This window comes from Bombus huntii, chromosome 4, assembly GCF_024542735.1.
Source record: "Bombus huntii isolate Logan2020A chromosome 4, iyBomHunt1.1, whole genome shotgun sequence".
Taxonomy (NCBI): domain Eukaryota; kingdom Metazoa; phylum Arthropoda; class Insecta; order Hymenoptera; family Apidae; genus Bombus; species Bombus huntii.
The window spans coordinates 5,626,534-5,643,091 of NC_066241.1; the positions used below are offsets into that span (position 1 = coordinate 5,626,534).

General features: G+C 41.7%; 1 protein-coding gene and 1 long non-coding RNA gene across 2 annotated transcripts in view; one reads left to right on the top strand and one right to left on the bottom strand.

Annotated features, from left to right (window-relative positions):
* Positions 1-150: 150 nt before the first annotated feature.
* The window catches only part of LOC126864543 (uncharacterized), a 118,252-nt gene continuing 101,844 nt past the window's right edge, over positions 151-16,558 (bottom strand). Inside the window, 35 exon segments of the mRNA XM_050616001.1 lie at positions 151-844; positions 1,017-1,203; positions 1,294-1,532; positions 1,615-1,885; positions 1,992-2,230; positions 2,311-2,499; positions 2,589-2,837; positions 2,912-3,112; positions 3,193-3,561; positions 3,817-4,764; positions 4,842-5,429; positions 5,562-5,744; positions 5,849-6,058; positions 6,183-6,359; positions 6,489-6,701; positions 6,836-7,204; positions 7,510-7,704; positions 7,800-7,997; positions 8,208-8,420; positions 8,525-8,878; positions 9,019-9,207; positions 9,314-9,583; positions 9,755-10,075; positions 10,364-10,690; positions 11,172-11,495; positions 11,846-12,145; positions 12,363-12,668; positions 12,833-13,153; positions 13,234-13,545; positions 13,638-13,964; positions 14,048-14,365; positions 14,590-14,895; positions 15,227-15,529; positions 15,640-15,972; positions 16,164-16,475. Coding sequence (XP_050471958.1) covers positions 606-844; positions 1,017-1,203; positions 1,294-1,532; positions 1,615-1,885; positions 1,992-2,230; positions 2,311-2,499; positions 2,589-2,837; positions 2,912-3,112; positions 3,193-3,561; positions 3,817-4,764; positions 4,842-5,429; positions 5,562-5,744; positions 5,849-6,058; positions 6,183-6,359; positions 6,489-6,701; positions 6,836-7,204; positions 7,510-7,704; positions 7,800-7,997; positions 8,208-8,420; positions 8,525-8,878; positions 9,019-9,207; positions 9,314-9,583; positions 9,755-10,075; positions 10,364-10,690; positions 11,172-11,495; positions 11,846-12,145; positions 12,363-12,668; positions 12,833-13,153; positions 13,234-13,545; positions 13,638-13,964; positions 14,048-14,365; positions 14,590-14,895; positions 15,227-15,529; positions 15,640-15,972; positions 16,164-16,475 — 10,400 coding nt within the window. The 3' untranslated portion in view covers positions 151-605.
* Positions 14,308-14,918, top strand: LOC126864549 (uncharacterized). The gene is made up of 3 exons (XR_007689219.1): positions 14,308-14,418; positions 14,496-14,704; positions 14,778-14,918. It is a non-coding gene; the product is annotated as an uncharacterized LOC126864549 (long non-coding RNA).

The window sequence follows — 16,558 nt, forward strand, 5'->3', positions numbered from 1 at the left end:
ACAGCTTGTTACTTACACGTTTCGATGTGTTCGTTTTCATCTGTTTTCCAGACTGAGTAGGTATTAAGGAATATGGTATAATGAACAAGATTATTTTAAAAATATTACATTAGCATTTTATTAGATAAAATGTACAGTTACCTACGCACGAAGTAAGAAAGCTATATTAGACTAATTCGTTCGACTTTACACGGGAATTAAATTCGCTGTATCATGCTTAACAAATCCTCCAGTGACTACAGGAAGAGAAGAGCAAAGGTACAGAAGACAAGAGAATACGTCGGAAGACAAAGTTCTATTGTGTAGATAATGGAAGCTAACCATCACCATAAATAGTAAACGTTTCTCTCTCGCACGCGCTCTGATCTAACTATCTATGTATATTTATGTATAACTTGATTCAGGGTACTCGTATGTAACAATGAACGTACAACACGCTCGGTATGAATCCCCGAGAGGAAGATAACGGAAGAGTCTAGTCACTGGAGGAGTCGTTGAAAGAAATACAAGACCGACCAGCGAGAAAAAAAATGTGATGTGGTCTGTACTGCATTCCATTGAGAATTATAAAATTACGTTACAAAAAAATAATTATCCTAGAGTACTTATGATAGGTGATAATCAGGAGACGGTTCAGCTACGGACTCAGTAGTGAACAGTGGATTTGGGAACTCTGGTGGGTGTGGCAGTGGTCCAGCAGTCTTTGGCTGACGACGATACGCCATTAGCCAGCACGACACAGCAATAGCTACAGCGACTAGTGCCAAGAGTGCTGTAATTACTAGTGCTATCACAAAGCCGACTGTAGAAACGCAAATATCTTCTACTCTTTGAGCTGAGGTGACTGAAACAGGAAAAAAAGATTGTATTGTAATAATAAAGTATATTTTAATTCTCGTTCAGCGTTAAAGCGACAAAGTGAAAAGTCAACTGAACAAGCTGCAAGAGTCAGAATTGACCTTTTCTAGAAATTAAGATTCTTCTCTAACTGAAGAAGAAAAAGGATATGGACTTACTCTCAGCTGGATCTGCTGTAAACCTCTCTTCTCTCCTCTCCAGAGTGAATATCAGATTCGACTGGATCGTTATTTCTTCTCTAAGTTGTCCTTCAAAGCTGTCCGTGATGCTTAAAGACGTATCATTTGTCTCGGAACTCACGTCTCGACGGCGACGACCGAACGCGTTGTATCCTCGACAATTGACCTAAAAGGGTCATAATAATATTTTAATATCTTAATTAAAAGCTTAATATTATATAGTAGACAGTAATATTAATAGTAGAAGGATACTCACGGGTTGACAACGTCCAAAGCACACACGGATATTGCACTGGAATCGAATATTGTCACTGCTTGGGAATTTAAAAGCATTGAAGCTGGCCATTAACGTCTGAGTTTCAGGATCCTGTTCCCATTCTCCGAATATTGTCGGATCCGTCGCGCAGCCATTCTCATCTGTTACAATGTACTCGTTCTCCAAATTATCTTCCATCGTTTTGGCCACACAATTTCGGGCAAATCCACCATAAATAGCTAAAATGATAAAATTATTATATAATTATAAGAAATATAAGGTTCACGATTTCTTTTCTTTAATTATAAGCCATATACTTACTGGAAGGCTGAACTTCGACTTGCAACATCAAATTATCTCCAATTTCAGCAGAGTTTATTTCATTTCCGCTTTGAGTAACGATCTTCATCAGACAGACTGGCGGAGGACCAGTGTTAGCAATGGTGCCAGCTGTAGTTAACATGGAGACATTGAAACCCAGGGTAACGTTTTGTTCTCCAGTTTGGTATATGCATTTGATATGGTATGCTTGAGTCTTGTATGTCATCAATTTCGGATGCTTTTGTATGACCAGTACGAAACTTGCTTGTCCCTGAAAATAATCATTTTGTACATATAACATTTTGAAACAAAGAATATAATAAAAATAATATATATACTGGTAATACAATTAATAAATTTATATAAGAATAACTTACGTTTACGTGTATCAGTCCGCAATTTCCAAACGCCACCTTGAATATCTCGGTTTTGTGCATAGTTTCTGCTGGAATGGAGACAACCCTCCTGCACTGCTCATCTTTGCTGTGACCTTTGACATATAGAACACCATCGAATTCCTGATCGTGAAGATGTATTTCGACTTGCACTCCATCCGACAAACAGCTAACAACCATCTCTGGTCTGGGGAAATCGGTTCGCCATCGGTTCTTGTCATCTAACAAGGGAAGATCTTATTAATAATTTGAATAACAAATATGACAACAATAGGAGTCTCTTGTAAGAACAATTGCTTACAGCATTGAGTATAAGCATTTCCAATATACCCATTGATGCATATGCAAATAGCTTGATGACGAGTTGCATTACACAGTGCATAAAGACCACATAATTGAGTTGAACAAGGATCTTCACATGTTTGGCTGGTTTTATCGCAGAATCTGTTATCAGCACAGTCATCGTCGTGTTTGCACTCGATTATGTCAACTACAAATACGTTTCATTAATTAAACAAAATTTAGGTAAGCAGGAACACTTATCAAAATAATATTTATTATATAACATTCTTTTCATACCCAATTTGCAATATCCATTCGCGTCCAGTCTGTATCCATGATGAATCGGACACACGCAGCGACCATATTCATCGATGATCATACCGTTTTCCAAAGCACACACACAGTATCCTTCATCATTGATGATCATTCCAGATTGTTTCCTACACGGTATACAAACTTCTGTTTCATCCTTAGCTGATCCAGGTGGACATACACAATTGCCATACTCATCGACAATTTGACCCTTTGCTACTGGACATACGTTGGCTGTAAGATAAAGCAGATTCGTTTAAAAACTATTTTATAAATTGTTCGATCATTTTTGCAAAGCAAGAAATTACTTTTGTCACAGCGGACGACTGCGTTTCCTCTATATCCGGGAATGCATTCACAGATCATAGTTCTTACAGGAGACGTGTCGAGTACTTTACAATCCGCGTTTATTCCACAAGGTTCGATCTTCACGCAAGGATTGATGCACTCGCCATTGAAGCAGGCGGTCTGAGATGGACATTCGTTATCCGCCTTACATTTCTCTGTCACTGAGTATTAAAAAACAACGATAAGAAAAAATAACAAAAAGGTAATACCTATAGTATTATAAAAATCGAATCACTCTTACGTTTAGTACATCCCACTTTAGTATCTCCGATGTAACCGGGAGGACAAGCACACTCGACTACATGGTTATAGACGTTGCAATCCATGTTCCCGGTGCAAGGATTTATCCCACAAGGATTCTCGCAGCGCTCGTTAATGCAAGCTTTGTTCGTGGGACAATCAGAGTTACTCTTGCAACCAAGAAGGACACAGGAAACTCTAGGATTGCCTCCATATCCTGGTGGACACTCGCAGATAGCTTTGTGGTTGATACCATTGCACTGAGCGTCTTTTCCGCAGGTGGTAATTAATGGAGAACAGACTGGGACACAGTTGTGCTGGACACACGCGTGTGATCCGCTGCAGTCACCATCTGTGCGGCATCCGGCGACTGAAAATTAAATTACATTGATTTTCAGACAAATTTGTCTTAAAAAGTTAAACTTTTATCAAATTTTTATAAGATAAAGCTCTACTTAGGTTCCAATATTTAGGTTTCATTCATAAAAATCTGATTTTACATAAACATCCGCAGTCTATATGTATATGATAATAGAACAGCTTTCTGTCTTTACAGCTTAATCTTTCCAAAATCGACATCTTTCGCCTCCGAGAAAAATGGTTAATAACAGAAGCACAGTCTTACCTTTAGTGCAAGCCAAGTCAGGATTTCCATCGTATCCCAGAACACAAGAGCAAATTGGTTTGTGATTTGCAACGCTACACTTCGCATTGGGGCCGCAGGCACAAGGATTCTTGCACACCGCGTTAACACAGGACTTTTCTGAAGGACAGTCGCTATCGTTAGTACATTCAATCTCCAAAATCGGTTTCGTGGGTCTACAAGTTCCGCTGCCGCTGCTCACGTATCCACTAGGACACACACAGACCATCGTTCGAACCGGGGACGTCGGAAGGACTTTGCATTCTGATGGATCGCTGCAGGGTTGCACGACAGTGCAAGGATTCTGGCATTTATTATCAAAGCAGGCCAACAAATTAGGACAATCACTGTCCTCTTTACACTCTGGTCTTTCTTCCGGTTTACAAGCGATGTAAGGATTGCCTGTGTGATGAGGTGGGCAACGACAAATGGGTAGATGATTAAAGACTCTGCATTCGGCTCTAGACGAGCAAGGATTGCTATGAACGCAAGGATTGATGCACTGCATATTGATACAGGAATGGTCTCCAGGACAGTCGCCATTGCTGTAGCAACCGATTACTCTGCATCGATCCAAAGGATTTCCATGATAACCGTTACGGCATCGACAGTCGGCTTTATGGTTGTTGGGGAAGCATTCTGCGTTCACTCCACAATTATCGGAGATTAGGCAAGGATTCACGCAGTTGTTGTTCACGCAACTCTTGTCTAGAGCACATTCGCTGTCGCGCGTGCACTCTACGGAATAGCAAGCGATATCCGGGTTGCCTTGGTAGCCTTCTTCGCAAGAGCAGATCGGTTTGTGGTTTCGTACGGTGCACGCAGCGTTGGTACCGCAGTTGCAAGGGTTCCTACATTGTCTGTTGATGCAGGACTCTGTGTCGCTGCACTCGTCGTTCGTCGTGCAAGTGCCGATTATTGCTATTTGAACTGGAAAATAAAATATTTGTAGAAAAATGCAAAGTTAAACCAAGAAAGTCTGTGATTTTAACCTTGGAGTTACTTACTTGGTCTACAAACGCCGTCAACGTCAGTGGTCCAACCTTCGGGACACGTGCACGTCATGGTTCTCACGGGCACAGTGTCCAAAACGTTGCAACGTGCATTCTGCAGACATGGTTTGATCACTGGACAGGGGTCGATACACTTATTTTTAATGCACACCAATTTGTCAGCGCAATCAATATCGATTCTACATTCTGGTTCGTCGAATGTTGTCGTGGGATGATGTGTACAATAGGAATATGGATTTCCAGCAGGAATATTCTCTGGACAACGGCAGGTGGCCACGTGGTCCTGAACGTAGCAGATTGCGTTTTGAGCACATGGTGAATCTTCTAGACAAGGATTAACGCAGCGTCCGCTGTCGCAGGCTAAATTTCGAGGACAATCGTGGTCAGCGCTGCACTCCACTCTTTCACAATGCACTTCCGGATTGCCTAGATAACCTGGACCGCAACGACAAATGGCTCGATGGTTTTGGCCGTAACATTCTGCGTTTATCGCACACTTGTTCTCCAGGATGCAAGGATTCACGCATTGACCATTGTAGCACGTTGCTGCGCTGTTGCATTCACTGTCCGATTCACAGTCCACTGAAGAAAAAAAAGATTTTGTAAAGTTGCGAAGCTCAATTAATTGGATTATTTTCCTATAAATTTTATGGAATTTTGTGAAATTGAGAAGCTTAATTAGATTGAATTTTTTTTCAGAATTTGTTAACTTACATTTGAAGCAACCTAGTTGAGGATTTCCAGAATAACCAGGCGGACAGACACAGGATGGATAATGATCTACGACGTTGCACTTGGCGTTCGGACCGCAATTGCAAGGATTGATGCACAAGTTGTTTACACAGGCAGCGTTACCCGCGCAATCGCTGTTGGAAGTACATTCGGCCACAATTTCCGCTATAAAATAAATAAATATACATCGTAAATCATTTGCGAACAGGGTGATATATCGATTTTGTTATTCGTATAGGCATATTAATTTTCTCAAGTGCAACACTTACGTGGAACACAGTTGCTTCTTGGATCACCAATGTAGTTGGCAGGACATCTACAGACTGGATTGTGATTGTTCGCGTGACATAGTGCATTTTTGCCGCATGGGTCCTTGACAACGCAAGGATTCACGCAGAGAGAATTTATGCACCGTTTGTCGTCGGAGCACTCGCTGTTAGCGTAGCATTCTGGACGAACTGGTGGCAGTGGTATTGGAACTGGAATGGAAAAATGAACAATTTTCAGCATACGAATGTACAATATAATGTTGAACTGTGAATTATTATATTTATTTATTATTTAGCTACTATATTGGATATTATAAAAATATTGAAAACTTACGTCTACCGCACTCGATGTAAGGGTTGCCAGTAAATCCAGGCGCGCAATGACAGATTCCAGTTGCCACACATTGGGCATTCACTCCACACTGAGTGGTCAGACATGCCTCGATGCAAGTTCCACCCACACACTTGTCAGAATCGTTGCAGTCCTGATCTTGGTGGCACTGCAGGACTCCTAATGTTGAAAATAAAATTCATATTGTAACAAAATGATGTACTTTCAAATGATATATGTAAAACTATTAATAGTATAAGATTATTGACCAAAGAATATAATATAATGATTGTTTGAAGTAATGTTTACCGATTTCCTTGCACAGTCCATTTACGTCGGTGATAGTGTTTGCAGGGCAAGTGCAGATCATCGTACGAAGAGGCACCGTGTTCAGTACTTTGCATTCTTGTTCACCAGAGCACATGTTAGAGGATAAGCAAGGATCTTGGCATTTTGAGTTGATGCATGCGTAATATGCTGGACATTCGCTGTCTTCTTGGCACTCTGCTTCAATTGGCACACCTTGGAGAACAAGAGAATTATTTTTAGTTTCGATTCTTCACCGAAGATGCTCTATAGTATGCTGTACGTTAACTGCACCAATGTCAAGGTTTAATTAAAACAATGTTAACAACGTGAAAGAAAACTCAACTTACCACTGCACTCAACGTATGGATTTCCAGTAGTTCCCAGAGGACAAGTGCACTTAGGCTGATGATCTCTCGCGACGCATTTCGCAGTATCCGCGCAAGTATCGTCCTCGCAAACTGGTCGACAGACTCTGTTCAGCCTGTCGCAGGCTTCGTGATCTGCGCAATCCTCGTTGTAATGGCACACTGTGGAAATGCAGGCGATTCTTGGGTCGCCTTGGGTACCTCGTGGACAGACGCATTGCGCCCTGTGAGAGACCGCGATACATTCTGCGCCACGACCGCACGCGATATCTTCGACCAGGCAAGGGGTGACACAATTTTCGCGCAGACAGGTCTTGTCGTAAGGACAATCGCTATCTGACTTACACTCCGCTAGAAAGAAAGAAAATTTTTCCATTATCTTTTAAAGTTAGTTCAAAGATATAGTTTAAAAAATATTGGAGCGTAAAATTGCAAAGCTCAAAACTTTGAAGTATAAAGCGTGATGCAAATTGGACCAGCACGTTTTTGCTTTTGAAGATGTACTGGAAAATTTGAAACAGATGTCTCATGTTGAAATATATAAGAGAATTCGAGATAGAGGGACGCAAAACTAACAAAAATAAATTTGACATCAAACATTTCTTTGTATATTAAGTTTTAACTCTGGAGAACGAAACGTCTTGTAACAAACTTACGTTTGAAACATTGCACTTGAGGATCTCCCGCGTAGTTCTGCTGGCAGCGACAGGTCGGATGATGATTGACAGTGATACATTCCGCGTTCAAACCACATTGCGTGCTGACACATGGGCTCTGACATAGCTGGCTAATGCAAGCCTCGTTGGTTGCGCAATCTGCGTTCGTTGTACACTCCGGGAACGAGTCAGTGTCTAGAATAAAATTAAAACGTTTGTTTCAGTCAGTCCTCCTTAAAAGCCAATACTCATTGTTCATCTTCTATTTTATGTTAGTTTCAACTAATTACCTCTATAACAATTTACGAATGGGTCGCCTGCGGTGCCACGCGAGCAATGACACTGTCGATAATGATTTTGGACAGAGCACTCTGCATTTGAAGCACATGGATTGATAATGCACGGATTGATACATCTTTCGTTCAGACAGGCCATGTTTGAAGAGCATTGAGTGTCGGATTTACAAATGGCTTCGATCTTCTTGTCCACTGGAGACAAAGAACAAAATTAGATTAATTACACATTAATACGCAACTGCTTCACAGATAGTAATCATAAATCAAATTCAAGCCGTGTTATTTTTTACGAAATGTCGAAAATACGTACTTTTTTTTGACGAAGAGCGATTGTTCTCTAAATCGTTCATTCTAAATTCTTCGTCATTTTATTACGCGATCAAAAGATTATTTGACACTTACCGGGAATACAAGCGACGGTCGCGTCTCCAGCAAAGTTTTGCAAACATTCGCAGACCATGGTTCTCATTGGTAAAGTGTCTACGACGGTACACTTCGCCCCAGCGATGCAAGGTTTGGTTTCGACACACGGATCTTTACAAACGCCATTGAAACAGCCCAGTTTGCTGGGACAGTCTCCATCTACTTGACACTGTGGCTGTGGTTCGATCGGTTCTACAGCAAACCGACAAATTTTTCGTTTATTGATCCATTCCAAATAGAATTAAACACGGCCATAAAAGAGTTAAGAAAAATAGGAATAGAGACATTCTAATTACCCATTAGACACGAGGTATATGGATTACCCACGTAACCCGGAGGGCATCGACAAATAGGACGATGATTAATCACGAAACATTGCGCTGATGGCGGACAATCGCAAGGATTTACACATTTTGAATCGCGACAGGCTAAAGACGATGGACAGTCGTTGTCACTAACGCACTCTGGTCTCTCGCATGTTTGGTACGGATTTCCTAAGTATCCATCAGAACAGTAGCATCTTGGTCTATGGTATCCATCGGATCTGCAGAATGCATTCACACCGCACTGTGTCACAGAGCAAGCGTCTATGCACTCGTTGTTGATGCAAGATTGAGTCAACGGACAGTCGCTGTCACCGCGACAACCAACTGCAAAAATATAGCAGGTATATTATACTAGAAATATCATTTCGTACCATTCTATATTACGTTTTCTTACGGAATGTGTAGTACGTATAAAAATATAGAGAGAAAATCGACTCGCGTGAAAAGATATTTGGAGAACGTACTTTCGCCGCAGTATTGTTGAGGATTGCCAGTGAAGCCTTCGTTGCAGACGCAGACAGCTCGATGCATTTGTACGTGACAACGACTGTTGAAGCCACAGGAATCCAGTGTGCAAGGATCGACGCATTTTTGATTGTAACAAGTCTTGTCGTTCGGACATTCGGAGTTCTGAGTGCACTCTGCAGTTGGTTCTGCGAAAGTACATTGAAGGTAAATGTTATAATTTCCTCCTTTTTCTTTTCATTAATAATCTTAAGATCTTTTTTGTAATCTGTTGATAATATTTGAAAAAATCACCTTCGACTGTTAGAACGGTGCACTGTATGCGAGCGTTGCCAGTAAATCCATACGGACAGGAGCAGACAGGCTTGTGGTTGACCGTCTGACACAGTGAATTAATACCACAAGCACCGATGCAAGGGTCTCTGCATTTCTGGGCGAAACAAGCCTTGTCTCGTGGACAGTCGGAATTAATGACACATTCCGGATAAATGCACACTCCAACGCCGTTTCTAACTTGACATTCGCCGTTATAGCCGCACGGAGATGGATTACAAGGATCGGTTTCTGAAACAAATAAATCAATCTTCGTTCAATCGATTCGAAAATTATTTTCGTAAACGATTAACTCGTTTTATTATTACATTATCTCTATTATTCTTTCCTATTACTATTAAATCAATAAAAATTGGCAAGTAATTAAAATAGAACAAGACGGTTTGAGAATCTCGAAATTACCAATTTTGGTGTAACATTCTTCGAATGGATTGCCGATCAACGGAGATGTACAACTGCAGAGGGGACTGTGATTGATAGCTTGACACGTAGCCTTGATACCACACACGTTTTGCGTGCAAGGATTTATGCATTTGTTGCTGATGCAAGCCTTGTCTCCTGGACAATCAGAGCTGATCACACACTCTGGATGACAGCCTGTGACACTCGAAGGAACTCCTTGAAGACCGGGCAAACACTTGCAGACTGCCGAGTCGCCGATCTTTTGGCAGATTGTGTTAGGTCCACATGGAGATGGTGAGCAAGGATCTCTGTCCTTTGGTACTGTAAGCAAAATAATTTTATGTATTCACAACGATTCGGACGAAGAACGAAAAGCTTGCGTAGTGAGCTTCGATAAAGTATCTACATTATTCTACTATCTCTCACGTCTCAATAAAGTCCAAGCTGTTTTATTTGTTTAATTGTTCAGTAGTATTGTGTTCTCGCAACTTTACACTATCTACGCTATCAACGAATTGTTAATACATCCTAAATAATAATCGCTACTAAAAAAATTGTTAAGCTCAAAAAAAAAAAAAAACGTAGGATATGCGTGTAAGAATAAAATACCTTGAGGAACAGCATGGCAGATGGTGAACGCGTCTCCGATAGTAGGTAAAGGACAGGAACAAATTGGAATATGATTGGACACAGTACAAATGGCTCCAACGCCACAAGTACCGGGACAAGGATCTTGACACTTGGTTCGAATACAAGCTTGGGATTTCGGGCAGTCAGTGTTCACCAAACACTCTGGTTGACAGCCTTCATACGGATTTCCCCTGAAATCTGGCAGACACTCGCAATACGCAGTATTGTGTCTCTCGCGACAATACGCGTTAGTTCCACACGGTGAAGGATTGCACGGTCTCGAAGGTGTCGGTGGTTCTACAGGCGCTGTAATAAAATTTGGACACAAAGAAATTAATAAACCATTTAAAGTAATACGTCAGTTAGTACTTTACAAGAAAGAATTTGCGTGATCGTGAAAGAGAGTTATTTTACAAGAACATAGAACTGTACAAGAACGCGGATAGACATGGCAAATGATTTAAACAAAGATCGTGGAAAGAATAAGAGAGAATGAAGAACGTGTATGGACAAAGCTTCGAGATCTTGATACAGGACTAATAATACCTGTGTATAGTCAACATGCAATTCTTTCTACATCGTACAATCTCTATATACACTATATACAAACTAAGTAAAATCCAATAAAATCATTAAAAACGATGAATAATAAAGTAATAAGTATTCGTTAAAGGAACATAATTTAAGATATCTTGAATGAAAAGTCGCGAGATTTCGTCTCTCATTCTTGATTGCTCGATAAAGTTGCTCGATTCGATTATTTTTTATTCACGGGATTATTGCTTACTGCTGGCCACGGAACAAATAGCGAATGGATTTCCAGTGTATCCCTCGGGACACACGCAACGGATGTAATGCAGGGTAACTTGGCAGAGAGCGTCAGTGCCGCAGAGTCCTGTACAGGGATCGGTACACTTCTGTCTAACGCAAGCTTGATTGCTGGGACATTCGCTGTTCACGAGACATTCTGGCCTACAATTGGGAGGAGAGCCTACAAATTCAGGCATACAGGCGCAGGAGGCTTTATTGTCTGGTGATACTGTGCATTGGGAGTTTGGTCCACATGGCGAGGGTTTGCATGGGTCCTGGCTGGGTTCTTCGTACTGCGGTTCTGTTCGTTGATAAAAATTTGTCCTCGGTTAACAATCGCTTTGATGGATCTTATAGGTGGAAACTTTTCATATAGAAATCGGTGCTGTATGGGATTTATTGTAGTATACAATCTTAGGATTTATTCTTTATTTTAGAAATTGATTGGTTTTGTTTTGGAAAAGGACTTTATAATAAGATCGATAATTGGTAACAGTAATAACTGGTAAAAGTAGAGTGCGAAGAAGAATAACTGAATAATCGATCATTTAAAGGGAAATAATTAAACAACAGGTAATTGGAGGTAGTAGTGTTTCTGTGGAGGATTTTAAAGACAGCACCGATCCAAATACACATTGATGGGTTACTTACTCATGGGGAAACAGCTGACGAATGGATCACCGGAATACTGTGCGGGGCAACTGCAAATGGGATTATGGTTTCGTACGTTACACAACGCGCCTTGACCGCACACGTTTTCACACGGGTTCTGACAGCGTTCGTTCACGCAAGCTCTGCTCTGTTCGCAGTCAGAGTTCACCAAACATTCGGGTCTACAGCTGGGTGGAGTTCCAAAATATCCAGAGAGACAGGAACAAGAAGCTTGTTCGCCAAACTCGCGGCAAACGCTGTTGGGTCCACAGGGTGAAGGTTCGCAGGGTTTCACGCGTTCTATTGTAATGTGACACGTAAAATCATTTATTAATCAATGGTTCATGGCATTTCTCACTCTTTTCAGGATTTATTAAAATTAACTAACAGCTATTGGGATTTTCGTAGTTTCTTCAATGGGATACTTTTTAATTTTTCTCTCTAATTGATCAAAACTATTCGAGGGTTAATAAGATTCTTCAAACTTTTCTTTAGAGCTAATTAGTTCTGCACTCACTTCTAATAGGTCTGCAGAGGGTAAATGGATCTCCTTCGTGATTCTCAACGCAACTACAAGTGGGAATATGGTTAACCACAACGCACTCAGCATTCTGTCCACAGATTCCAGTGCAAGGGTCCACGCATTTATTGTTGGAGCAAGCTCTATCAAACGTGCAATCGGAATTCTGCACGCATTCTGGTCGACAACCTTGATAAGGATCACCACGATATTCGCTTATGCAGCTGCACACGCCATTTCGACATAGCGCGTTCGGACCGCAAGGCGATGGATTGCACGGGTCTGGTGAGACTGGGAGTACAGCTATATTTGTCGCAATAAAACCGATTAATTATTCATCACACGAAAATCTGCAGCTACTTTCATCTTACTAAATACAACATTACTCGTGAAAATATTCGAACACTCATAGTGGACAGATACTTTCGTGAGCCATTGTACATGGAATAATCAACAATAATCCTTACGTGTGGGTGTTAGGCGGCAACTGGTGAAGGGATCTCCCGTGTAATCTGTAGGGCAAGTGCAAACAGGTGTATGATTAATCACATTGCAGTATGCGTTCGTTCCACAGGATCCTGGACACGGGTCTCTACACTTTTCTCTGATGCAAGCCTTGTCACTGGTACAGTCTGAATTAATTGAACATTCTGGTCGACAGTTGGGGGCTGAGCCAACGTAATTGGGCAAACAGGAGCAGGATGGAATGCCTCCTATGTCTTGACATTGAGAGAATGGGCCGCAGGGCGATGGAACGCATGGGTTTACAGGCACAGGTGGACTTGGTGCTAAAACACGGAGCGTAAATTCAAGAATTCGGTCATGATTTAACAAATATAATCTCACGGTACTATTCTCAGCCACTTACTGGTCACATCGAAACACTTTACAAACGGATCTCCCGTCTGACGAGGATCGCAGCTACAAATGGGACTGTGATGGAAAACCTCGCATCTCGCGTTTATCCCACAAACTCCAGGACAAGGGTCAACGCATTTCTGATTCACACAAGCTCTGTTGCTAGCACATTCTGTGCTAACAACACACTCTGGCCTACATCCTGGTGGTGTGCCTTTGAAATCGGGAAGGCAAGAACAAGTGGCTTGGCCATTCACATTGGCGCACTTACTGTTTGGTCCACAGGGTGAAGGTTCGCAGGGATTCGTCAGACTTGTCACAGCTATTGTTATTGATATATTACGATATCGTTATCAAATTATACTCTACATAAATGGAGAATATTTCTTAAAATCTGCAGTTGGGAAAACTCACGGGGTTGTTTAAGTATGCTGCAAGCTGTAAATGGATCGCCAGTGTAACCTGAGCTACAACTGCAAATTGGAATGTGATTCACCACTTGGCAATCAGCGTTAAAGCCACAGGTTCCTGGACAGGGATCTTGACACTTATTCCTTATACAGGCTCGGTTAGATGGGCAGTCGGCATTGATAATACACTCTGGCCTACAATTTTCGTATGGATTACCATAGAAGTCAGGTAAACAGGTGCACCGGGCTGTGCCGTACGATTCGCGACAAATGGCGTTCGGACCACAGGGAGATGGCTGGCAGGGGTTGAGTTTCTGTGGTCTATCTTCGACTATAAGTGGAATAAAACAGAAGTGACGTTAATTTTTCTTAGATGTATTTAAAAATGGATGATTAAGGAAGAGAAGATCTTACTTGGTTGGGGTGTACATTGTACGAACGGGTTTCCAGTGAAATTGCTTGCACAAGTGCACATAGGGGTGTGACTAATCGTCCTGCACTCTGTGTTCCTGCCACAGGAGCCAGGGCAAGGATCCGCGCATTTCTGATTGATGCAAGCCTGCTGCGCTGAACATTCTGTATTACTCAGACACTCGGGTTTGCAATATGGTGGGACTCCTACGAATTCAGGAAGACAAGAACACGAGGGTGCGTTGTTGGTGACTTGGCATCGAGCGTTTGGACCACAAGGCGATGGCTGACAAGGATTTATCGGGGTATCTGGCTCTTTTACTAAAAGAAAATGCCAATCTTAGCAGGACCATCCTTCGGTACAAAAATATCTAGTAAGTCGTGTAATCTCGTAGTAGTAAGATACATTGGATCCGGAAGTAAAATAATTAAATTGATAAATATTTTTCAGATTTCAAATTTGCAAAATTCCAAATTTTCAAGAAAAAACCGGAACAGAGACATATTTTTGACGAGAAATCTTTGGAGTGATAAATGAGCCTTACTTTGTGGGACACATTGAATAAATGGATCTCCGGTATACTGCTCGAAGCAGCTACAAACAGGATTATGATTGATCACGGAACATTGAGCAGACAATCCACAAGCACCGAGACAAGGGTCGATGCATTTTTGGTTACTGCAAGCTCTGTTTCGAGGGCAATCTGTGCTAACGATACACTCTGCTCTACAGAATGGTGGCGATCCTTTGAATCCAGTAACGCAGCTGCAGACAGCTTGACCGTTGGAAGGACGACAATGGCTGTTCGAACCGCAGGGTGATGGGTTGCATAGATCAACTGCGGTGGTTTCTGTCATACCATAAATTCCAAAATATTAATAATAAGCGTCTTTCAACTGCTGCTGAGCAATCTGAGTTTCTCTCAGATTACAAAGGAAAAAAGTATAAAAAGTAACATTATATTAAGTTCTAACGTATATTCGTCCCGTTTCTTTCGTTCTTCATAAATAAGAAAACGGTATGAATTTACGTTACAACTATTGTACAAAATATACAACGTGATACCGCACGTAATTAAAACAGATTCGTTTAAATAAAATTCACAGGCTACGTATCATACACGGTGGAAGTGAAAATAATTTCAGGGAAGAATGAAACGAAAGATGAGTCAGGGGACCAACCTTGAATAGGATTACACGAAACGAAAGCATTGCCTGTCATGTTCCTAGGACAACTGCACATAGGTAGATGATTGATCACGGTGCACTCTGCGTTTACCCCACAGGTTCCTACACAGGGATTTCTGCATTTGTGCAGTAGGCAGGCTTCGTTTCGGGAACAGTCGGTGTTGATAACACATTCAGGGCGGCAAATGGTGTATGGGTCGCCCAGATAACCAGGCAAGCAAGTGCACACGCCATTATTGCATTGTGCGTTTGGTCCACACGGTGATGGGTTGCATGGGTCTGTTGGGGCTTCTGAGACTGAAATAAGTGGCTCAATGTACTCCTCCCGGTCTAGCACTTACATACTAACCCTATAAGGGAACAGAAGAAAAGAAAAACAAATGTTGAATGATTATCTGGATTCTTACTGATTGGCGGAGGAATTGGTGAACAGCTGGTGAAAGGATCGCCGGTGTATCCTTCGGGACAAGTGCAAGCTGGCGTATGATTGACAACTGTACAGCGTGCGTTCACGCCGCAAGATCCTGGACAGGGATCTCTACACTTCTCTCTAATGCAAGCTTTGTCTGCTGTACAATCTGAATTGATGGAACATTGCGGTCGACAATTTGGTGGCACTCCGATGTAGTTGTTTATGCAAGTGCAGACTGGAGTTTCTCCAACGGCCTTGCACATGGCGTTTGAACCACAGGGGGATGGAGTGCAGGGATCCTTAGGGTACGGCTCTTCCGGTTTTGGCACTATAGCGTAAATATCATTGAAATACGAGATATTGATAGGAAACACTCCTTAATTGATAATGAAATCGCATAAATTTTCTTATACGGATTCAGAGAGTACACCATGAAGCCCAGAAAAATATTTGAAAAATGTTATTGTTAATTATAATTGATTTACGAAGATTATATAACAAGATTTCTTTCAAACTTACTTGGAACAGGGAAACAGTAAACAAACGGATCTCCCGTCAAACCGCTTCCACAGCTGCAAATCGGACTGTGGTGCACAACCTTGCACTGTGCGTTACGGCCACAAGTACCAGGACAAGGATCTCTACACTTCTGGTTAATACACGCGAGATTCGAGTTACATTCCGAATTCACGACACACTCTGGTCTACAGTTCGGTGGGGTTCCTACATATTGAGGCTGACACGAGCACACTGCCTGACCATTTACTTTCTGGCACTGGCTATTCGGACCACAAGGGGATGGTTGGCATACGTCTCGCTCGTCTTCGTCAACTGTAAAGTGTATAACATGGAGCTTGTATCTCGAAGCAAGAATAGAAGGAGCGAAGTGAAATTGAAGATCACAGGAGAAAGAC